Here is a 22,364-nt window from a genome sequence, read left to right as displayed (position 1 = left end):
CGTCTTCTTCTCCTCCTTCATCTCCTGTTGCCCCAGGAGCGAGTAAAGGTTAACGTGTTGGAAATGTCCCCAGAGGACAAACGCTATATCTCCAGCCTCATCTCAGAGTAGCTGAGTCTGGGGCTTCGCTCGGCCTTCAGGAGAGTGAATTTAATGCGTGCCATCAAACCAGCTGAGTTTATTATTCCGGAGCTTGGCAGTAGCTCGCCGCAGGTGATGGAAAGACACACTGACATATCTTTATGTCTCCGGGGACTCAAATGTCAGACGACACGAGTTCTTATTTAGCAAGGGGATGTTTTTGAATGCACAGGTAAAGCCACCAGGCTTGTTTTTTTTGTTTTTTTTTTGGTCTTTCAGAATTAGCAGCAGTGACTTTACTTCAAAATGCAACAATCTCAACAAGTCTCCCTCAAAAATCAAATGAGGCAGAGATGTCATGCTGCAGTGCAATAAGGAATGTTACAGTACGGTTATGAAGTATTTAGTTATTTTGTTTGTACCACAGTTCATCTACGACAGTTGTTTCCACAAACTCACTCGTGTAACAATGCAGCGGCAAAAATTTGCTGAGTCACGTCAGCCGCCTCCTATTTTTCCCTGAGTTATCACCGTGCTTCCAGCTCCACGGCTGCTGAAGAGCAAGCACCCTGCCCGAGTTTTTTCTCAGTCTGATTTGTCAGGATCACTTGGTGCTCGGCTCGGGGGTTGTGCATTTCTCACTCTGCACAAACAGTCTGACCTCAGCGAGCATTTAGGTCGGGCACAAAACAAATCTGGAAGTTACTGATAGAGGGACAACAGATGAATGCTGGGTGGAAGGTAAATGACATGATTAGGATCTAATCCGAGAGTTGATTCATCTTAGTTATTCAGTGGCATGAAGGCCAAAGACAGAATGAGTTATCACAAACTGTGTGGATGTGGAAGTTAATAATTACAAGTATATATTCATGCTCATCCCTTTTTATTTGAAGCAATGCATGTCAGTGTTTTCACTCATTTAATTAGTTATTTTCCTTCTTCTTTTTTTAAATTAATGAGTTGCTCTGAGACATCCCTGCCAGCTGGTGTGTGAGTCTGAACTGTGATTACTGCCCTGTTGCTCCTCAACAACAAGCCTAATGAACTAATAGGAAAGGCAACTTATGGGGAAAATAAAGTTCATATTAAAGCTGTGTATGTGCCACGTTCAAGGGAGACTGCATGGGTGTAAAATAATCTTAATTACTCTGGAGAAATGTGTTCATTTCATCTCATTTCAGAGAGCACAACCCAAATCATTACTAAATATCTAGTGAAAACCGGTTAACCACGAACGGTAAAAGGCTCTAATGGTAGTCCCTAATTTCAGATGAGGAATCAGTAGACGATGGAAAACAAGGAAACATCTATTCGTCAAAATAAGTTGCCTCACGTGGTTTGTGTGGCTGAGATATGTTATGTAATGAAAGTGTGTTGTATAAACTACTCTATGTTTTCAAAGAAAGTTGGTTAAAACTGGAGAAATATACAAGAAGGACTGTATATCCTCTCTTCTCAGCAACAACCTGCTGATTCTGGAGATAAAACTGTCCAACAAAGTAGTGCAAGCGTTGCGTCACCTGGTGCAGAAGCTGTCGAAGGCGGTGAAGCTGAGACTCCAACTGTTTGTTGTGTTCCTCCAGGATGTGCATGCGGGCCTCCAGCCGGCCTTTATGTTGTCGCAGCCGCTTGGCTTCAGCGAGAAGATCGGCCTCGTCGGGGTTGGCAGAGGGGCCCTCTGGTTCCCAGGGGCCTCCAGCAGCAGCCCCTCGTTGGCCATGCTGCTCCTTCAGCTGCTCATACTCCCTCTGCAAAGACCTACGGAAGTAGGGTTACAGGCAAAAAAAAAAAAAAGAGTTAAAAAGAAACACCAAATGCAGGTACTGCCAGAAATAATACAATAGCTTGTTGGACATTTTCATTATGCTTGACAGTAACCACTTTACCCAACTTGACAACCGGGAGACGCCAAATAATTAAAACATACTGCATGGTTGTCGATATCCATGAAAAACTCTCAAACAACATTCGACAGCTTCATCCTGAACCTTCACAGTGGGATGCCAAACAAAATCCCCGACTCATGTTTACCTCTGCTTTCAGCTGCTTGAGAGAATTCCGCTTCAAGTGGGTAGACAAACATAAAAGACCCTCCACCAAATCTCTTGCCTCATTCCCACCTCACCCTCTCAGTCTTGGTGCAGAACCATAAGCTCAAGTGCTTTACTTAAGTTGGCATTTATGAGCTTGGCAGTAAAGCTCTCACTGACTCTCCGCCCCGCCCTGCCAGAGAGTCCGTGTGTGTGTAATCAGTGCTAAATCATTCCAGTCGGGCTACTGGCTTCTCCACAATAGATTTAACATTCAGTCATTTCTCTAAACCAGCTTAATTTACAAATCAAACTGGGGAAGGACTTGGCGTACAAAAGACAACAGGAAATCTGTATATTTGTACTGATTTTTGGAAAAGTGAGCCCAGTAACTCAAACTACACCAAGAGGGTGTAAATAAAAAGCTGAGTGTGACGACAAATCTTCAATTACCATAAAACAGACCTTTCTGCAGGTTTAAGTAAGAATAACTGCAATCAATCAGGACAGAGTATCAGCAGAGATATTATCCATCTTAATGAATAAAACACCAGCAATATTTTTAATATCACCTCTGCTCCTCCTCCAGACGAGCAATAATCTGCTCCAACTCGCCTCGCTCCTCCCTCTCCACAGCCTGCAGGATCTGGGCGGGACTCTGGGGCTGGCTGCACGGGGAGCCCTCCCCTCCCAGCGTCTGGCAGTACTGAAGAATCAGGGCGTGCTCATCATCCCTGAGGAAAATGCAGAATATGCGATGAGCGAGCACCCCAAACATCCTGTTCCCATCAGTCACTTCATGTTCTGTTGAGTTAAAGAGCTGTAACTTCATAGATTATACAAAGATTTATTGAAACTATCTAATCAAACGATCATCTTTTGAAACGGTCTTTCAAGAAGGCTGGGAAATTAATGTATTATAAAGTACTGCTCTAAAGAGAGAGAGAGAGAGCAGAAGCTGTAGATACTGTGAGGTAGAGATGACAATGCCGTTAGTTTTTCAGGCTGGGTAATGGGGAAAAAACAGCACAGATGCTACACATGATGTTATTTTGCAGATGGAGCAGGACTCCAGAGATGCCTATTTTGGAGCGAGCCACGATGACTTTAATGCCAAAACTATACCAACATGTTTTTGAATACCTAAGCCTAATCATGTGGTTTAAGGTGCCACCAGACAGCAACTAAAAACAAAAGTTTCATTAAAGGTTCAAATTAACTGCCAGGAGACTGTTGTATGTTACAAACCAGTGAACTTTGTTACATGAAGAAGTTGCAATGACCTCAATTTATACATCCGTTGAAGCTAAACTAACTGTGTTCTCTTAATGTGATTGTCTATTAAAAAAAAAATATATATATATATATAACTATTTTCAAAGTTATAACAAATTAATGTTGCTTAACCAAAGTCTGTTGTGACCCCGGTTGACAACTTGGCAACTTTTCTGCAAGGTGCAGCTGAGCAATTGATCCGCAGACGCCCCACAGCCTTGTTTTTCTCCCGCTGCCACTCCTCTCCATCACCATCAGCACCAGTGATGGACAGGGGCAGCGGCACATTGTGGTAACTGCACAGCGGATGGCATACACATGAATTAAATGCACATGGGCAAACCTGTCAAACTATGTGGCACTTATATAATGAGGATTTTAGCAGAGCAGCATATTGGAAAATAGCCCGTGGGTTAACACAGGGCCGCTTGTCAACCGCTATTCATGACTTGTTTTGGTGTTTTTTTTTTACTTTTGTAGATGGGTTTCTGTGCGACGTTGTCGCAGATGTGCATGTACAACTAGGGGGCAGAAAGCACTACTGATCCCCATTTCTTTGACAGAGCGAAGCTCTAAGACAGATGAAAAAGGCACAAAAGTGAACCAAACGTTAAAAAAGACTTGTTTAAAATCCTAAGGGGATCACAGTCCTTCGCCAAGAGCAGAAGACGGTTGTGGAACGAAGCCAGTAAAAGAGTGGACTGAGGTCCTTTAAGTCCCAAAATCTGAGTCTCTGCACGGCTCACTTTGTGCCTCGAAACTCTTAACATCGATGCACTGTCAAGACTTCCTCTCTTGTAAAAACTGAAAACCAAATTAGATGCATTTTTACATACAAGATTGCCAACGCCATCAGTGGCAAAAACTGGGTGAGATCATTCGGAAATGTTATCACCTTACACTTTCCACAAGTCTATCCTAAGACTCTAAACTATGAAACAGCATTTTATGATTGTTGATTGAGCTAACAATGATTTATGATGTCGAGCCAATAAGAATAATTTACGAGACTGATGTATATTTGTCTCGTTAAAGAAGTTTCATTTCAATCTCGTGCCTTCCAGCCGCAGCACATCGAGCACTCTTCGTAAGCAAGAACTCAGCTAAAATACAATATGATCAGAGGACAAAAGAAGCAAACAATAAAAATGCCATTCTTCTTTAAAACATTTAGATTGGAGATATTTGGAAAATGAAAGCACATCAAACTAAATGCCATCAACTCCAGTAGAATCCAAGCAATGCCAATGTTGGCCATATACAACATGAGGTGTAGTTTTTTTTTTTTAATTAGGAGAGTGAAAGACGTGTTGGAATGCTGTGATGCAAAGATGACTCAGTGGTTGAGGAACAAGAGAAGCAGCAGATCCAAGAAACCTAATCTAAACAAAACTGAACAGCTGCGATGTTTAAGATCTTGTACAACAGCATGTCTGCTACGCCGAAAGCTCCACAATACCTGGTAGCACACAGATAAAACAGATGTGTCTGATTACTGAAATAATGGAGGATGAAAATATATGAAGGGACAGGTGGCAAATCTTTCCACAGCCAAGCTACCGCCTTCATTCTAAGACTTAAGACTAAAACCCAAAAACCACACGAGAGGAAAAAAACAGGATGGATGACTGTTATTTAAAAAGTCTCTAACTGTTAAAGCTTGAAACACAGTTTAGCTGAGAGTTTGGTGGCGAGGTCACCCTAACATAGTTCCCAATGCACTCCTACCCATCGACTCGAGCTAGTCCAAATGTTCACTCCCCAGACTGTCATCCTGCCATTGGAACCGTAAAGAAAAGGATTTTTTATGAACAAATAATGTGCCATCTCACCACATACCTTCCTGGTGGAAGGAACATTAGAATTCTGCCTCTGCTGCTGTGGTCAGTGGTTGAGTTTATGATCAGATTCGCACCAAACGCGAGTACACCCAAAATGCTGGTTATACAGACACTCATCGCTGCACAGGGAAAAAGGCACGAGGCAATTTAAATTGGAAAAATGGTAATTACTTCACCTTTCACTTTTGTTCTCCGTCCTAAGTAGATATGAGTAAACAATGTGCTTGTTTTTGCCACCAGAGTGCTCGTTTTTTTCTGGCTCCAACTTCTTTTAATCATTGGATTGTCACCGTTTTTCTGTATCCGTGCAATTAATTTAGCCCAAACAAGGTTATATTATAGGGGAAGAATAATAGAAAAAAAAACTACAAGTGTTAGAGAATGTGTCTTAATTACAGTGGCATCCACAAATTAAAAACGCCCCTGCCTCACCGAATAGCCCCCAGGCAAATACTCTAGATATATAAATGCTGGCTTGTATGGATATAAAAAGGTAAAATGAGCAAAACAGGTCCTGTCTATTCAAAATGTCTCAAGTTCCACATTTCCACTGATCAGTGACTGACTCGGATGTTCATCCCGACCACTCACAGAGCTCACAAATGAGGATCTTCCTTCTCAGAGAAGACTGGAGTAGCACTGCTTCATGGCCCAGGATCCAGCTCAGCCAAAAAGCTAATGAGAGGCCCACAAAACGAAGGTTTTCCCCTCATTTCGCAAAAAAGGAACAATAAAATAAGCAAGAAGCCTTGTGTGAAGTGATATGTGAGTTCCGAGCATGCTTTCCAGCCACGGTGCACCCATTCCAGCCTTTAATGTATTTTAGTAAACTTATATGCAGCAGTGACAAATGAAACAGAAAATGCATTTTTAACTATTCATCTCCTTTAATCAGTAGCTCCCCTCTGCCTTTTCTAAAACAATTCATTCGCAAACGTTGTTATTGCAAATATTTTCTTGTCTAGGTATATCTAACCTCAAAAGTCTTTCATAAAATGCTCACTGAGATTCTGAGGCTGCTTATAGGAAGAAAGAAAGTGGGATGTCACACAGCTGCTGCTGCAATGTGCAGAAATCCTCTAATACACACACACACATATATATTTATATTTCTCTCTTAAATATGGTTACGCTGTGGCAGGATAGACATGGATGATGAAGAAAGGCTCAACTACCCCGGAGAATATTGAAAATTGGTGGTAGTTTCGTCTTCTGGGGCCACTGAGGGAAGTCCTGCACAAACTAAATGACCAATTAGGTAGGTTCCTGGCAACTAGGCTGGCAGTGGGAACCAAGAGGACAGTGGGGTGGGACTACTGTGAAAACAGGAACTACATGGGTAGAGCTGCCTCAAAAACACCTGCTATGAGACACAGAGACAGAGGAGGTGCAAATGAAAGGACTGGAGACCTGGTGGGACTGGCAGAGGAGAGAGAGACCCAAAGAAGAAAGAAGAGCCAGAAAGAGAGAACCAGAGGGGTGCAGAAAGGATTTAACGAAGAGGGTGAGGAGGGGACACGCCGGAGGGGACCTCTAAGGTTTTTATCCAACAATAGTCAGATGCCCAGCTAACTTATCACAAAGCAAACAGCTCCTCTCCAGAATGAATACTGTATCAGCTTCTAAGCACAAGAGAGAAACAATGAGAGATAAAGACAGAGAAACAAGGAAAAACAGAAGAAATCAGGGATGCCAGGAGAAAAGAAGAAAGAGGGGCAAAAATGGGCTTAAGGAAGCTAATCTCTTTTTTTCTTCTCATTTGTTAGAACCCTGTTTTCTATATGTAAACTCCAGTAACCTCGATTAATGGAGACATCCAGGCCACAGAATGTTTAAGCTGAAGGTTCACAGCAACCGAAGGTAAAACATGAGTGTTTTAAAGCAAGAAAAGAGAAAAAGTACAAGGTCGGATGAAAGTTGGTTTCAAATGTAAAGGGTGTGAAAACTAAACTGAGAGCAAAATATGACAGAAAAGGGTCAAAGATGGGAAAGGTAGAGACAACCAAATACCAAAGATGGGCGAAAAAAAGAAGCGGGAAGTCTTGCTTCCAAACTTTGTTTGGAGATCAGAGAAAATCCTAATCAAGCGCTCCCTTTTAGATTAAAGTGATGCAAAATAAAAATGACACAGGTACGGAAGCCATAGGTGTCTACGCACACCCTCAGAAACCAATTACTTAACTCTGTAAATAACTCTGCAGCTTGCAGTCAGAACACTTCGATGTTTGCAAGACTTGAATGACAAGAAAAATACACGCCGAAAGCCAAATATCTCCATAACTGGCAAATACAGTCATCCATTTCAAATGACTTCCGCTAAGACACTGCTATCTTCAAAGAGTCCAATCACGCATGGGGATCATTTCTGTGAGCATGTGCGTCCTTGCAAACAAAAAACGGATTGCTACAGTATAGCAGACAAAGAGGCTCGAGTGACGTCAGTTTTTGTCACAAAGTAATCATTTCTCCAAAGAAGAGAAGCAGGAAGACGCTGAAAGAACACAATGTCTGTCTTCTTTTGTTCGAACATCTGAGGCTGTGTGGGCTGTTAAATGTAGAGGCATCACCATAAAACAATACCACGACTCTTACTTGACATTTAAAAGATATCTATTGGGCACAATTAGTGTGAAAAACAGGACAAAAACTAAATGTTACAATCACCCATTTACAACTTAAATGGCTTCCTTTGATTGCAGCGGTTTTATTTAACGGACTGTTAAAAAATATACGACTCTGCATGCTTTCCCTGCAAAGATCTCGTATGTATGGTGGTGCTCGAAAGATCCAATATTTCTGCATTTTTATGGCCAAGTCCAAAAACCTAAAGCAGCGGGTTTCTGTTGGAGAGCAGCGGCTTTCTTCCAGCTTTGCCGTGCACACAGTTCTTGTTGTGCCTTCTCCTGACGGTGAACTAATGAGCATTAGCATCCGCAAATGGGAGAGAGACATTCAGTTAATTAGAAAACTATCTGCGGCATCTTCTTTGTGACCTCACACAGTCATAGGGAGGATGACAGCGGTCTCGAATAGACCTTTTTCTTCCCTTTTTTTCTTCTCTTTTACCGGCGACATTTTGAATTGTCACAGTGTGAAAAGCACAGGTGTAATGAATGCCATCAACAGTGGCAAAGTTACTCTCGGTGCCCCGGGAAAACTTGATAACGAACCAGCATGAACAGCAGCAGGAGCAAGTGGAGCACGGTGATCATTAATCCACCCGTTTCTTTCCTGCCTTTTTTTTGTCCTGCTATGACAAAAAACTAATAAATCACTGTACAAGAAATAAAACCGGCTACTCTCTCACATCTATCTGCCCTGCTGAATGAAAACACCCAACTCTCGTGTAAATATATCAAAGAGGAATCACACATGACCAAATTTTGCCACTCTATGTAAAATGTATGTTTTTTCTCTCATTATTTGACATTAGGTTATCTACTTATGGCTTTTATTAGGTTCACCAACAAAACTGTGCACCGACTTTAATCTAAAATCATTTTTAGATAATAAAACTGGTCAGAATGAGATCAATTTCCATGTAAGAAAACAAAAAAAAAAAAGACGGTATTACCTCCCGAGTTAAGCTGACAATTAAGGCTTTTCTGCGTCAAACAGTGATAGAGTTCAGACTGTGAAAAATGTATGCCTCAACCGGAAATCTTCTCCGTTCAGAGTCTGGTTATTTATCTAACACACAGCAGTAACTAAAGCTTCCCTTTCTTGCATTAAAAATGTGCATTATGTAAATAAATGATGTGCCGAGCAACAGCATCCTTTGTCTCATACAGTCTGTGTTTGTCTGAGCGGTTTCGCCATGCTGGTAAAAAACAGCACGATTAAGATGTGTGCTGGAGAAACATGAAAGCATTGGTCATCTTACAGACACTCATATTTAATGACTGTCATTTCAATACTCATCTTGGATGATTGAGCTCTTTTATCTGCACATTTACATTGTTGCTATTTCACAGCAAAGTGGAGAAAAGACACTGATGAAAAAGGTAGTGAGCAACTATCTGTAATTTTTTTCCAAATGCTTTTTTCTCTCTGCTGTTGCGATCGTTAGCCTTCTTCAAACCATCATCTTCCTCACCTCATTAGCACTCTGTAGACTTGAGACTTTTTCTGTTAAGAGGTGGCGAAGATAATGGCTTCCTCTCTTGAAAAAGTCACAGAACAGGACACAGCAGCACAAAAGGGAGCCTGAAGAGGAATGGTGGCAAAGTGTCTGAGCCACATTACAGAAGTTTTAAGAGGAAAATACAGCCACCTGTTTCCTCGGTTCACCAAAAAAGTTGTATTTGTTTTTTTTTGTTATTTCTCTTTCCTCCACCTGATGAAATGAGGAGCAACGAGAGTGGACAGCTTTTAGGAGTCTTCAACTGAACACTTTCTCTGCTAAAAATGCTTTTCTAAGTGATGTGATTCACATGATGCATCACAAAGAATGCAGTCTACAACACAATGAAGCTGGATGTTTCTTTTCAACCAAGCGGAAAATTCTCCAAGGTTTTAACATCACCCACCCCCCCGGTGCCTCTCCATTTTTCTTTTCCTTTATGGCAATCCCAGATCTATACTCCCCTCTTTTCAAGCAGCAAACTGGGAAACTTTAAGCTCTCCAGGCATACACTTTTCAACACTTCTAAAACACACTTGTGACTTGCTTTTTTGGCTCTCTGCTACTTGAAATTGTTATAATATATATATATATATATATATATATATATATATATATATATATATATATATATATTTATATAACAATTTCTTATCAAGGAGGTCACAACAACAATCCGCTACTTTCAAAGGCAGTAACACAGTGACAAGTGTGAGCCCATCTTTAAGAGTATGTGCGTCAGTTCAGATGCGATAGTTTGTCCAGGAGCTCAGAGGGCAAATGAACTTCAAGAACACAATTCCCAGTAAGGACTTTAGTTCCAAATGCGGTTCGAACACGTCCTTCAACTTAAATGGCCTTCTGTAGACACACACACACACACACACACAAATAATTCTGAACTCCACCACTCAAGGGTACCCATCTACCTTTGATTTCATTTCATTTTCATGGGCTGTCGTGTTCTCATCTCACCTCATACAACGTTATTGTCAGGGATGTTGAAAGCTGTTGCTTTCAGTTGGTCTTTCAATCTAATCAGTTTCTTTCTTGCTCAAGTAAGGTAGTCTGCTTGCCATTGTGTTCAACCACAACTAATTAACCCCATTTAGCACTTAAGCTAGCCAAGGCCTTTTTTTTTTTTTGTATTTTTGTGAAATAGCAAATAGTAAATAGCACTCTATCAGCTACCTTAGCATTATATGAAAGATCATATCAACACATAGACAAACAGAAAACCCACTGGCTGAGAATTCTTTTGTTATTGAAAATGCGTAGTTGATTAAATACAGTACTTGAACATGACTGAAGCTGGAATGCAACATGTCTTAATTCTAAATGTGTTCTCCCTTCTCTACTTTATTAATCAAGCTGACTTTAGAACATAAATAAAAACTCAAGATATGTACTTTTAAATTCCGTGGAAGTGTCCCCTTAGTCTTGCATGTACAAGCAACTTTTTGGTTCCATGTGCAATAAATTTGGTCAGTGACACTGCTTCAGGTCAGCCCTGCAGATGCCAGTTTCTGTTTTGGATACAAGGATTTAGGAACATTTTGGAGCTGGATAAGAGTAAATGCATAGGCAACATTGGGGGTAAAATGCAGTGGAAATACCACAAACCTCTACAAATACTTAAGACATCAACACCTGCCATGCAGTCTGCAAAAACATCACACCTGAGAATAAGCTCATTGTAGACAACATGTGAAATTAGCATCCAGGTCTCCATGTGTTCAAAGAATATGCATCGATGGCCTGACAAAACTCTGAATCCAATGTACGTGACATTTTCTGGCAAGCAACACTCAGTCACCCGTTGTGACAGCCCGACATTCAGAAAGACACACTGATGCAACCGCCTTGGTGTCAATTCTCAAAATAAACATTAACGTTTAATGCAACACTTGCAGGACGCCTTGAATGATTTGCAGCATTAAATCTGAATATGTTCAGAATATCTTTCAAATCCAAGCTCACAACATTAAATCAAACGGGAGACCTTGAGTACAACACAGTGAATCAGAATTGATCCGATTTGGAAAACCAGTGACAGCACGCAGCCCCATGTTCATGCAAACAGCGCTTGATGGAAATACGTAATGTGAATGAGAAAAAAATGTTGAAATTGCCCCGTAGTGACTTACATGCTTCCTGTGGCTGAGCTGCTGTCAGTGGGCAGAGAGCCATTGGAGCGTTCCATCTGAGCCAACCTGCGGGAAACATCAAGAATACATTGCCTGTAAGAGGACAAACTCAAGCTAAAGCATTTAAAGGCTGTCAATGTTCTAATTATATGCAGAACACCAGTGTCAACAAACAAGGACATAAACACCGCTGAGGGACACCGATTAAAATTGAAAGCACGTAGTGAACTCTCTGAGCACATTAAATGACAAAAATCAAAGTAGCTAGGAGAAAAATTAAAAGATTACATAAGCTAATGTGTCCTAATATATGTGTGCACAAACACAAAATGCTATGTGAAGATGAATATGCATGGCAGAGATGTGAGGCTGTGCGTAGCGTGTGGCTGTCAGGAAAACATTTTATGATTCCATAATCATAGATCCATTCAAAGCAGTCATGCTGATGAGGCTTGGCTCCCAGATCAAAGCCTGGATTCTCTGTAATACAGAGGATGTGGATATAATCCACACACTACTCTTAATTATAAAACTGAACTACGACAGTAGTTAGAATTCGGATGTAAAACTGGATGTAAAAATGTTTTCATGCACATCCAGTAGCTGAAATGTAATCTCATTAGTGTCAACACATCAGTGAAATCTGTAATTCCTGGGGCTCTTGCACATCTTTTCTGATGACTGATGTTAAGGTTAATGGTGTGTGGCCAGTAGAAGGTCACAAGGCCAGATAAAGCAGTGCTGCTGCAGATGAGCATCTGTGATTGAGGGTTTGTGTAGAAATACACAGAGTTGTGTTTTGACAGAGGTAATCCGTGTCCGCTTCAGAAAAGATAAGATCTGGACTGATTAGAAGTGTATGCAAGGGGAAAGATAGGATTAATGCAACGTCAAATCAGACAAGAGTTCCATCTCAGTGCAGCAGAACATTAGATTGGGGATGTCGTTAACACTCGGTAAAGCAGGTATCTGAGCGCCGCCATCCGGCCGAGCCGTTGGTACTACAGCCGGTGACGCCATGGATTTTGCTGCTGGGCTCAAAGTGGAGGGTAGCCTCAGAATTCCCTAACAAAGCAGACTGGCAGGTCTGACATTTCGTGCGTGCAAACACAAAATAATGAGCAGATGCAAATTTTTAAAAAGAATATTTGTGATTGGTTTAATTTGTAATTACCCAGACACCAAAAAGGTTCAATTAAAACGCTACTTAACCCTAATGTTTCCAATGAAACCGAGGTTTACTATATGTCAATAAATGCTGTGTTTTTACATCATGAATTTTTTTAAAAACTATTCAAATTTTTATTAAATCCAATAGCTAACCATGACTTAAGACATCAACAGTTATTCAAGGCAGTTCTGAAGGCAGGAGGTCCAACCTACTGCTTGGAAGATTTAACTAACAGAGTGGTCAGTGAGTGTCCCATTCTTTAAAAGTAATAAAGAATTTTTATGGAACCAGAGTCCCATAAAAGAGTAATCTGGTCCTTATTAAATATGATTAGCTGCTCGGGTGCTCTTTGAGGGGAAACTGGAGAACATTTTTTTTGCTTCTCTCATTGGCATTAACCAGGTTTCAAAGAGACTTCCAGTACACAAATGAGAGCAAAAAGCTCATTTTTACTTCCAATTTGGTGCAGTTTCCTTTCATTTTGTTTGGTCTCGGCTCAATGGACCCAGTTCAGTTACAAATCATAAACAACATCGTTTGATCTCGCAGATGTTCTTTCTCTGTGTTAGCGTTCAAGCCTGGAGTGTAATTTGAGATGCGTTTCGCCGAGTAACGCGAATAAACAACCAAAAAATTATCATCATTATCATCATTCATTACTTAAAATATCTGCACTACACAGGCAACCTCCACGTGACATCTAATCACAGCAAAAGTTTTACTTTCAAGTTGGTCATTTACCAAAAGGATTATGGTGATTTCCAAAGTTTGCAAGCACCTGCTGTTTTCCATTTAGTCCCTGCTTTTCATTTGTGGTTTCGTTAGTTTGCCAAATCTTTCTTACTGTTATCCAGTACAGGTTATTGCTGTATTGTAATGAATATAAATTGCAGACTGAAAACCACATTCTGAACACTGCTTAAGTTTCTTGGCATGCAATAACAAGGATTCATTACTTGTAGCGAACAAGCTTAAACAAAAACATGTTTTTTTATAAATGTGATTTTCTTGTGCTATAGTGATAATGAGCTGTTCTTTACTTACATGTGCAACACTAACAGGCCTTTACGTAAAGGTGTGGACATCTCTTGTAATACATTTCTGCTGCTGTGGATCTGTGAGCGAGTAAAAAGTGACCTAGTTTCCAGACATTAAGTTAAATATGACACGTCTTTAAAATTTTAAGCAAAATTATTGAAAAAGCACAGAACTTTACATCACTTGGCTTTTTGCTAGTGATGAAAGCCTGTTCCCTAACAAGCTAATTAAGCTCCAAGACCTTCTTGTGTCTCTTGAGAGCTAAAATCTAGTGTGTCCGATGGTTCTCCCTTTTCTTTTTCTTGTGCACAACACAGCTACACTTATCCAGTTTAAAAAGTTGTGGACAATGTTTGGTCTTTGAATACGAGCTTTTTGGAGATCAGCCCGTTTCTTTAAACTTAGATGCTCATTGTAACAGCAATTTCACAAGGAAGTCTAGCTTCCGACATGATGACATGGTGACTGGAGAATCCAGGGCATACCTGCTGGCATACTGCTCTATCCTGGAGTGGGTGTCATCATGAGAGAGCTGGGGTGACTGGGACAGCCTGGAAATGAATGGCGTAATGGAGATGAATGAGATTCGGTATGATCACACCACCTTGTTAAAAGACAGAGATTCACAGGCACATGCACACATTCCTTCAGACGACCTAACGGCCCTTCGCACCATCACCTAGAAACAAATCTGATGATCCTAGAGAGAGGAGGAATAGAAAAGAGCTGGGTGATCTACGGAGTGGCTGGATGGTTTCTGGCAGCCCGACAGGGATGAGCAACTGAATACTAGTTGGATGCTTTAACAAGGAGAGGGAGGTGAGCAGACAGGAGGGGAGTTTTTGTGGTTGCATGTTTAACCAGTGGGTCAGACATGAGGGAAGGCAGTCAGGCAACATGCAGTACAGTCATGGCTTAGCTGGCATGAGGATGTGGGTGGTGGGAGGGAGATGAGTGAGGAGAGAAGGGAGTAAAGGAGGTGTCGTTTAAAGGCATTCCAGTTTGAAGACGAGGTGTAGTTGCTGGTGGCGTAGATACTCACTCATACTGCTCCGGGCACATGCTGATGAGGGTGACGGGACTGTAAGAGAATCGGAAGGAAGGAGGGATGGGGAGTAAAAGTACCAAAAAACATTTTAGGGTCAAAACCACACACTGAAAACACAGCAGGGGGGAGGGGGAGGAGTGGGGGGAGAAGTCGGTCCAGTTTCTGAGCGGCTGGACTTACTGCACAGGAAAAACAATCAGTTATTTACACTTTGTGGCTGTGACACTGATTTAAATCTGCTTTAAAACAGGCTTGTGACCTTTGTGTGTAGTGTAAGTGAAAGCTTCAAAGACCCAGACCTGTAGGATTCACCTAAATTGACTCTTTTATAAGGACGACAACAAAACAGCAAAAAGAAACTTGCAAATGAGGATACTTTTGAGAAAAAAGAGGATGTTGGGGTCTTTTGGTTGATGTTCCTAAGCCCTTCTAAATTTTCTGGTTTCTGGTTTCCCTGATAATTGCTGCTATTTTTAGAGGTGCGGAGCAAAACTTATTGCTAAACATGTGGGGCACCGTCTCTTCTGAGGAACACAAAACACACAAAGAAGTGTGCTGTTTTCACAGAGGAGGCTGGCTGAAATTCGGTCAGATAAGAGTTGAGGATGACATTCTTCAGTTTCATGCCTTTGTTTCCACATTAAAGCAGAGAAATTCAGAGGGAGACATGTGGCATTGTGGCTACGTTTCTGACAGCAAAGAAGCCACTTGTGTAGCTGCAAGGAGAGTTCAGAACAGAGCATAAGGGGGGGTGCGAGGAAAAGGGATCGGGGTCGGCAAGGCACACTGAGCAACATCTCTGCCTGAAGGAAGAGTCTGTGTGCTCATTTTGTCTTTCAGGAAGGGGATCTCACTTTTTATCTTTGCAAAGGCTGATAGCTTTGTAGACTATAGATAGTTTTCTCTCACCCAGATTTGTCAGAAACGCATTCTGCGACACAGCTTTCACCTCAACGTGGCAGAAGCAGTTTGCGCTTTAGAGTGAAAAACAAGTCGTAACGAGAAAGAGGAGGGCCATGCAGAGCTGTGCTCACTTCACTTTTACTGGTATTGTGCCGAATACATCTGCACAGGCTGAGCTGGAAGCTAAAAATAAAAACATTATTCATAAAGAAGCCTAATGAGCCAATCTAATTAGAAAACAAACTGAATTAAAATGAAAATCCCAAGCACACCATCGGTATAAAAGATGGTATTTCATGGGGGGGGGTGGGAAAAAAACCTTGGTTGAGCTATAAGCTTCGGCTAACAAGTTATTAAACCTGTGAAGAGGGGCATGAAAGAGCCGGCTGAAATCATTCTACAGCTATTGTGTCTTTGATCGCGGTTCCCCTTTGGCTCTGTTAAAAAAAAAAAAAAAAAAAATGGAACTGCTGACTAAGAAAAAACTGAGAAAGCTGCCAACAGTCGACGTCTTTTGTCATCACCTCATAGATTTGTCAAAGTGTGTGCTTCAGTTTTCTTAGGTTTTTTCTTCTTCCCTTCCCTGGAAGGTTTCTAAAAAATCTATTTGGTCCATCGTGCCGCGGTAGTCACTTTGTCACAGTTAGCACCGCTTCTTTCCGCTAACTGTGCCCCATTGTTTCTGTCAGCTGCAAAGACCATCTGTGCGCGCGCCGCCACCTCAACCTGATGCTTTTAGACAGCCAGGTGGAGGGCTGGAAGGAAAAGTGTGCAAACATCCACTCCACGTGCACTGTGAGAGACAGGAAGTAGATCACTGAAGTGGATCATTTTAAGGCCGAGGAAGGGAAAAAAAAAAAGGTTTTATCTCGCACAGACCAGCTTAGTTTAAATTCCTTCAAAGACTAAAAATAGGTTGATTAATGAAGGGACAATAAGTGATTTAGCATAATGTATTGAAGGCAGAAGCCTTCATACAGTTAGATATTCATAAAAAGTTGAATATGTGTCTCAGACAGTCGGGTTTGGGGTTGGGAAGTTTCTTTTCATCACTCTGATCTCATCTTTGAATAAACACTGTCCAGTAGAACTTTCTTTCCAACCAAGTTGTGTCAGTTTTGTTTGGCAACATCTGTGCATTATTTCAGACCAAATTAAACTTTTTCATGAATTCATGTTCTAAGCTATTCACCTCACTACGGAGTCCCCTCTGTTTGGTCATGTAGGGGGGGACCATTTGAATGGTTCTTTCACATAATCAAACATAGCTGTGACGAATCAAAAAATCTTATCTGGCGAAGACAGAAGTGGGAGGTGAGAAAAGGTGATACTTTGCTCTCTTTCGGGGTGGAGAAAAACAGAGTGGGTTGAATTGGAAGAGGGATGCCAAGGGAGCATGTCAGTGAGGGCAATTATTCAGCAGACAATCTCATTTTCTCTTAAGCTGCTACACTACTGTAAAAATCTAAACTTCTACGACGTTCCTTTTCTTAAAATGACCAATGAGGGGCTGACAATGAATTCAAATGGTTACTTTAATGGTTTATTTATTGCTATTACTTACTTAAAATACTATGAAAACTAGTGATTGATCATGTTCTTATCCCAACAAACATTACAGCAAATGTTTTGGCGTTTTTCGTCTTGTTGAGAGGGAAACTATGAATCTTACTCCAATAACAAGAAAATCCATTTCAGTTTAGGTCACACTATTAATTATATGAACATGGAGATGGCAGAAAGCTGAGACACTACGGAGTTGAAATTATGGTGAGCATTTCACAACACTGACTGTATGTTGGAGCCAGATCTCATTGGCAGTCCCAAAACCTCCTTCATAGTTTTCATACATGGATGGAGCACAGTTCACATGGGAGACCTAATACAACAAACCAGACTGTAGAATCCTGACAAATGTCCACCAAGTCTCCATTCTCCTCTACAATATGCTGAAAAAGAGATCCGCCTTTTTGCAAGTTTCTCTGCTGTTTATAGACACATTTTCTCAGACAGACAGCTGTGAGAATAGAGCGATGTGGAAGGTGAGGAGGATGATGGACAAGAATGGGAGGGATGACAGAAGTAATAGGAGGAATCTATCTGAGCAGTGACTATGTGCAACTTGGGTTGGGAGAAAGTCAATGTGAGTCAAACAGGTGACTCACTACTTAAAATGATGCAAAACTACATTGTTCAAAAGGAAAAGAGCATAAATACAAATGTTTACAATAGGATAGCATACTTACTGCTGGCATAGTGCTTACAGATAAATAGAAACAAGATAGATGGATTATGGAGCGGAAATACAAAAACACGTTAAAAAAAAACAAACTGTAGTCTCAGAGCACACAGGAGGATTTCTGGAAGAGCCACAACTCAGTCGTACTCTTGAGGAGGATGACGTGCTCAACTGTGGCGTCTGCATAATGAGGGCCTAGTTAAACAGCTCTCCGGAGGGATTTAAAACTGCCAGCGGTAGAGGCATAAATTAGTTACTGTGGCTAATGGTGCAGACAGATGATCTACAGTGCGACGGTGGCTCTTGGACTAACAAGTACAAAAAAAAGAAAAGTCTACTGTGCAGTATGAGACGGGTCAGAACCTGTGAACTCAGGGTATTCAAGATCTGACAGTCTGATTTATATCAGGTGGGCTGCACGGTGGTTAGCAACTGTCTCCTCACAGCAAGACGGTTCCCGATTTGAATCTTGGCCGGGGCCTTTCTGTCTGAGGCGTGCATGCTCTCCTTGTGCATGCGGGGGTTTTCTGCAGCTGCTCTGGCTTCCTTCCACCGTTCAATAACATGCATGCTAGATTAATTGGCGATTCAAAAATTGACTGAAGGAGTGAGTCAGAGTGTGCCTGATTGTTTGTCTCTGTTGGCAGACTGGCGACCTGTTTAGGGCGCACCCCTCCTCTCGCGCAATGGTGGCTAGGATAGGCTCCAACGACCCTGAATGGGATTAGGCGGGTATGGAAAATGGATGGGTGGATTATTTGTAGACATGGGGAGAGCTAATCAGCCTTTCAAAGGGGTTTGTATAGTGTCTTGCGAGGCTCTTAAATGGCTTGGAATGAACCTTGGCCTAAAATACTGCAAGATCCAAATTGACAGGAGAGAAGTTGGACTTAGCCTACTACCTAAAAGGTGTTTCCAGAAAACCTTGATGAAGTCTGGGGTGGTAGTATATTAAGAAGCCTATACATGCTGAACTACTGTAGATGCCTGGATATGACACCAACTGAGCAACAAGCTTGAATCCATTTTTTATCTAGACTAGGTTGACTTTCAATTTTAGTTTTCTCTGTGGTGAGGTTAAGAAATGGATTGTGGTTATGATTATGTATATTTATAAGGCAATGTCATCCACTGCTTTCCGATCTTTGAGTTTAGCGTCATGTTGACCTTTTGAAACCAGATTTTACAAGCAACAAAAACCTGCGTGTCCACTTAGCAGCAGCCTACAAACAATCTTTGTTCATATGCTTTAGTTGCAAATGTGTGAAATACCTTTGATACGGAACAAAATGAAGTAACATTTTTCATGAGAGAGACAAAACGACAGATAGTGTTGATCAGTGGCCAATAAACTGAACCACATTTTTTTCCATACATTTATCTTAATGTCCAACACATTTGCTTCCAAACAAAACTAAAGCGCTGCTCGGTCTAATCCACATATTCAAGAGTTACTTACGTTTCCAAGTTGTCGCCCTCTAAAACCGTCTGGACTGGAAGGTAGCCCAGCCGTGGATGCTTGGCAAAGTACTTCTTTGATCGGAATTTGTTCTTCAGCACTTTGGTGAAATCTCGCATGTCCTCACCCGATGTAGTCTATCATGGGGGGGGGGAACGACAAAGTTAGTGTTTGTAAATATTACTTATTATTCTGTGTAGTGAGCTAAGACACTTCCACAGTCTCTGGTTAATGTGTAATCAGGATGAGCAGAAAGAAGAAAATGTGTCTGTTAATTAGCAAAGGTGTTCCTCCTGTAGACGTGATTTCTGCCATGCAAGCAAACAACAAATTACCACAAGAGTCTGGCCAGAAGGAGAGAGAATCCCTTTCCAGAGGATTCTGACAACCACTGCCAACATTAAGATTAATCTCCTTTTCCTTATTAGATGGAACAAGGACAGATATTAGCACAAAGTATAAGGTACAGTGCGAGTGAGCAAATGGGGCATATGACGCGCAGCAGAGATCCTCCGCTGAAAGCAAATCGAGGAGTCGCATTAATATGTTGGGTGTCATACTCGCAGCAAGCCCCCTGAGGGGACATATTCATGACATCTTGAAAAATGTTAATTCCAGTGAAATGACAGCCGACACATCAGAACCCAAATTTAAACAGCATAATCTCTTAGAAGAGTAAAAAAAAATATTAAAATGACAGTCTTTGGCTTGTTCAGTCACACTAACAGAGGCATTTATAATTATGAATTCGCCGCTCCAATAAAAATCCCAGCCTGATAAAAAAAAAAAGCAGTATCACAACCAGAAAATAAACAGTACGATGAGGACGAGAGGAATGATTCTATAAAATTGCTGCACTGAGTCGAATAAAAGCGACTATCAGTCTTTAACTCGGCAAAATCTGGTTTTACAATTCAGCGAGGACTCTATAAGATTAAAGAAATAAAACTGAAACCCACCTTGGTCTGAACACGGGAGAAGGATGAATATAATCATCTCATGATATTCTGGAGGAATAAAGGAAGACTAACTTTTTCACAACAACTGTGTTGGATAAAGTCGAGATGGGCTGAGCTGTGGGATTTAAAACAGTAAGCTGATTCCGTTTTCATTTGATTTCCCTCTGGCAGACATTCCAGCCTTGAATAAATCTCTTTTTTCACCATCTAAAGCTTTATTAAATCTTAGTTATGAGTGATAAGCAAGTTTCATGTTCAAGTTTCACTGCTTTTCCCGGAAAGTTTTCTCGTTTTTGTTCCACGGCCACTCGAGCACTGATCTGTCAGTATGCTCCAGGACTTAACTTGAGAGCAACACAGTTGGATCACAAAGCAACTCCTCTATAATCTGCCCGCATTCATCAGTTTATCCTCACATCTTCCAGCTGTTTGTTCTGAACGGCCTGTGGACAGTATCCTGCTGTACCAGCCACTCATCATAGTAGGGATCATGTGAAGTTGTGGCTGTTTCTTGGAAGGCCTGAACCTCAACATTATGGCCGAGCTCAAATATCTGTTTAATCTGTGCATGCAATCTTTTTTCATACGCAGTCGTTCTTTCACTCGAGTTTCTTCCTGGCAGCTTCCAAAGTGCTGTCAAAATATCTCTTTTTCCCACGAACAGAGCAGATCTCTGCCACACCGATTACTGTCCATCACAGTGTTTTTTATCAGCGTGGTCCTGCCAAACAAAGTGTGACTTGCTCAGCTGCCCGTGTCGCTCGGCAACACGCTCTGAGCTCCTGCTGCGCTCCTACCAAAGTAACTCATGTGTAGACTGTCAAAAACCATTTGTAACGTCATCTCAGTGAATTTTAAAGAAAGTATGGATTTAAGTTCCTTGCTTTTACTTGCTGTGGCTCAAAACAAACACATACTTTCATTTCATGAGCTACAATATACATGTGAGTGACAAAAAAAATCCACTTTGATTATAAGATGCAGCGCGGACAAATTAGAAAAATATTAAATCCAAACGTTAGCAGCTGATATCTTGATTGCCTTTGCTTGTATATTTCTTTCCAACTAAACTAACCAATCACTCAACTCGAGTATTGATATCTAAACAGCAGACTGTGTTTTGAAGCTACAGCAAGATGAAAATAAGAGTGTTGTGTTTGGGGCATTTTAACTGAGAAAAGAAGGATTGCCGCTCATTAAAGCATCCCCATTACAGTCAATATCTATCCCATTTGCAAAATTGAAAAAGCAAATTAAGACAGAAATGAGAAATGAGAAGATAAACGTGAGTTACTCAAACGGTGATGTTAAGTAATTCCAAAAAAAAAAGGGCAAATGTGATTTCCTAATTGAAAAAGAGCAACGTTCAATTACGATTCCCCACAGTCTTATCTCTGCGTAGCACTGAAGTGAAATATCGCCTTCTAGCAGAAATCATAAAAAGACCCGAGAGAGTTGAGAGTATTTTACTATTTGTTCACATAAATTCGAATTAAGCCAGTGGTCTGTTGCGCGAGATGATTGTGGAATAAATTGAAGAGTTGGGAAGTGGGTCGTAAAGACGAGCTGCACGTGTACGTTAGCTTGTATCAGTAACAGTAAGGAGATGGCAGTCTATTTACACATTTCAGTAAAGCAACTAACATCCCAAAAAGCAAACAAAGTATGAAACAATATGTATAAGGTGGTTTTTTGCTTTTTTGTTTCTTATTCATTCCAAACAGGAACATTTTACATATTTGGGAATTTGAAATTCTTGGTATTAGAAGGGAGCCCTTGTCCAAATATATAACACTTATTCTGACAGGATAATGCCCAATGCACAAAATATGAGCAACAACAAATAGTTTGCCATATCTTGTGTGGAAAATTATAGCTGGGCTCCACAACACCTGTGGGATGAGCAGAAGCGTTGACTGCAAGCCAGCCAGAGAAAAATCCCTGCAACCAGGTTCCAAGATTTTGTTGACAGACTTCCCACAAGAGTAAAAATTGTTTTGGCTGCTACAGAATGCAGACCAATGTTTCAACGATGGGTGTTTAAATG

The 22,364-nt window shown here is 41.1% G+C and overlaps 1 protein-coding gene across 8 annotated transcripts in view; it reads right to left on the bottom strand.

Moving 5' to 3' along the window:
* utrn (utrophin) overlaps positions 1 to 22,364 on the bottom strand; it is a 152,697-nt gene that overhangs the window by 5,120 nt on the left and 125,213 nt on the right. For 7 of the 8 annotated variants that reach the window (XM_072361730.1, XM_072361728.1, XM_072361729.1 and 4 more), the window contains 6 exons: positions 19,359 to 19,495; positions 14,752 to 14,790; positions 14,195 to 14,260; positions 11,501 to 11,566; positions 2,687 to 2,848; positions 1,605 to 1,842 (listed from right to left, as the gene is read on the bottom strand). In XM_072361730.1, the coding sequence (XP_072217831.1) occupies positions 1,605 to 1,842; positions 2,687 to 2,848; positions 11,501 to 11,566; positions 14,195 to 14,260; positions 14,752 to 14,790; positions 19,359 to 19,495 (708 nt within the window). The remainder of the gene's footprint in view (positions 1 to 1,604; positions 1,843 to 2,686; positions 2,849 to 11,500; positions 11,567 to 14,194; positions 14,261 to 14,751; positions 14,791 to 19,358; positions 19,496 to 22,364) is intronic. The other variant, XM_072361732.1, reaches the window with a different exon arrangement.

The sequence above is a fragment of the Leuresthes tenuis genome, unplaced genomic scaffold (assembly GCF_036924035.1).
Source record: "Leuresthes tenuis unplaced genomic scaffold, fLeuTen1.0.hap1 SCAF_13, whole genome shotgun sequence".
Lineage (NCBI taxonomy): Eukaryota > Metazoa > Chordata > Actinopteri > Atheriniformes > Atherinopsidae > Leuresthes > Leuresthes tenuis.
Note: the sequence above shows the minus strand (reverse complement) of the source record. Positions and strands in the feature narration are given on the sequence as shown.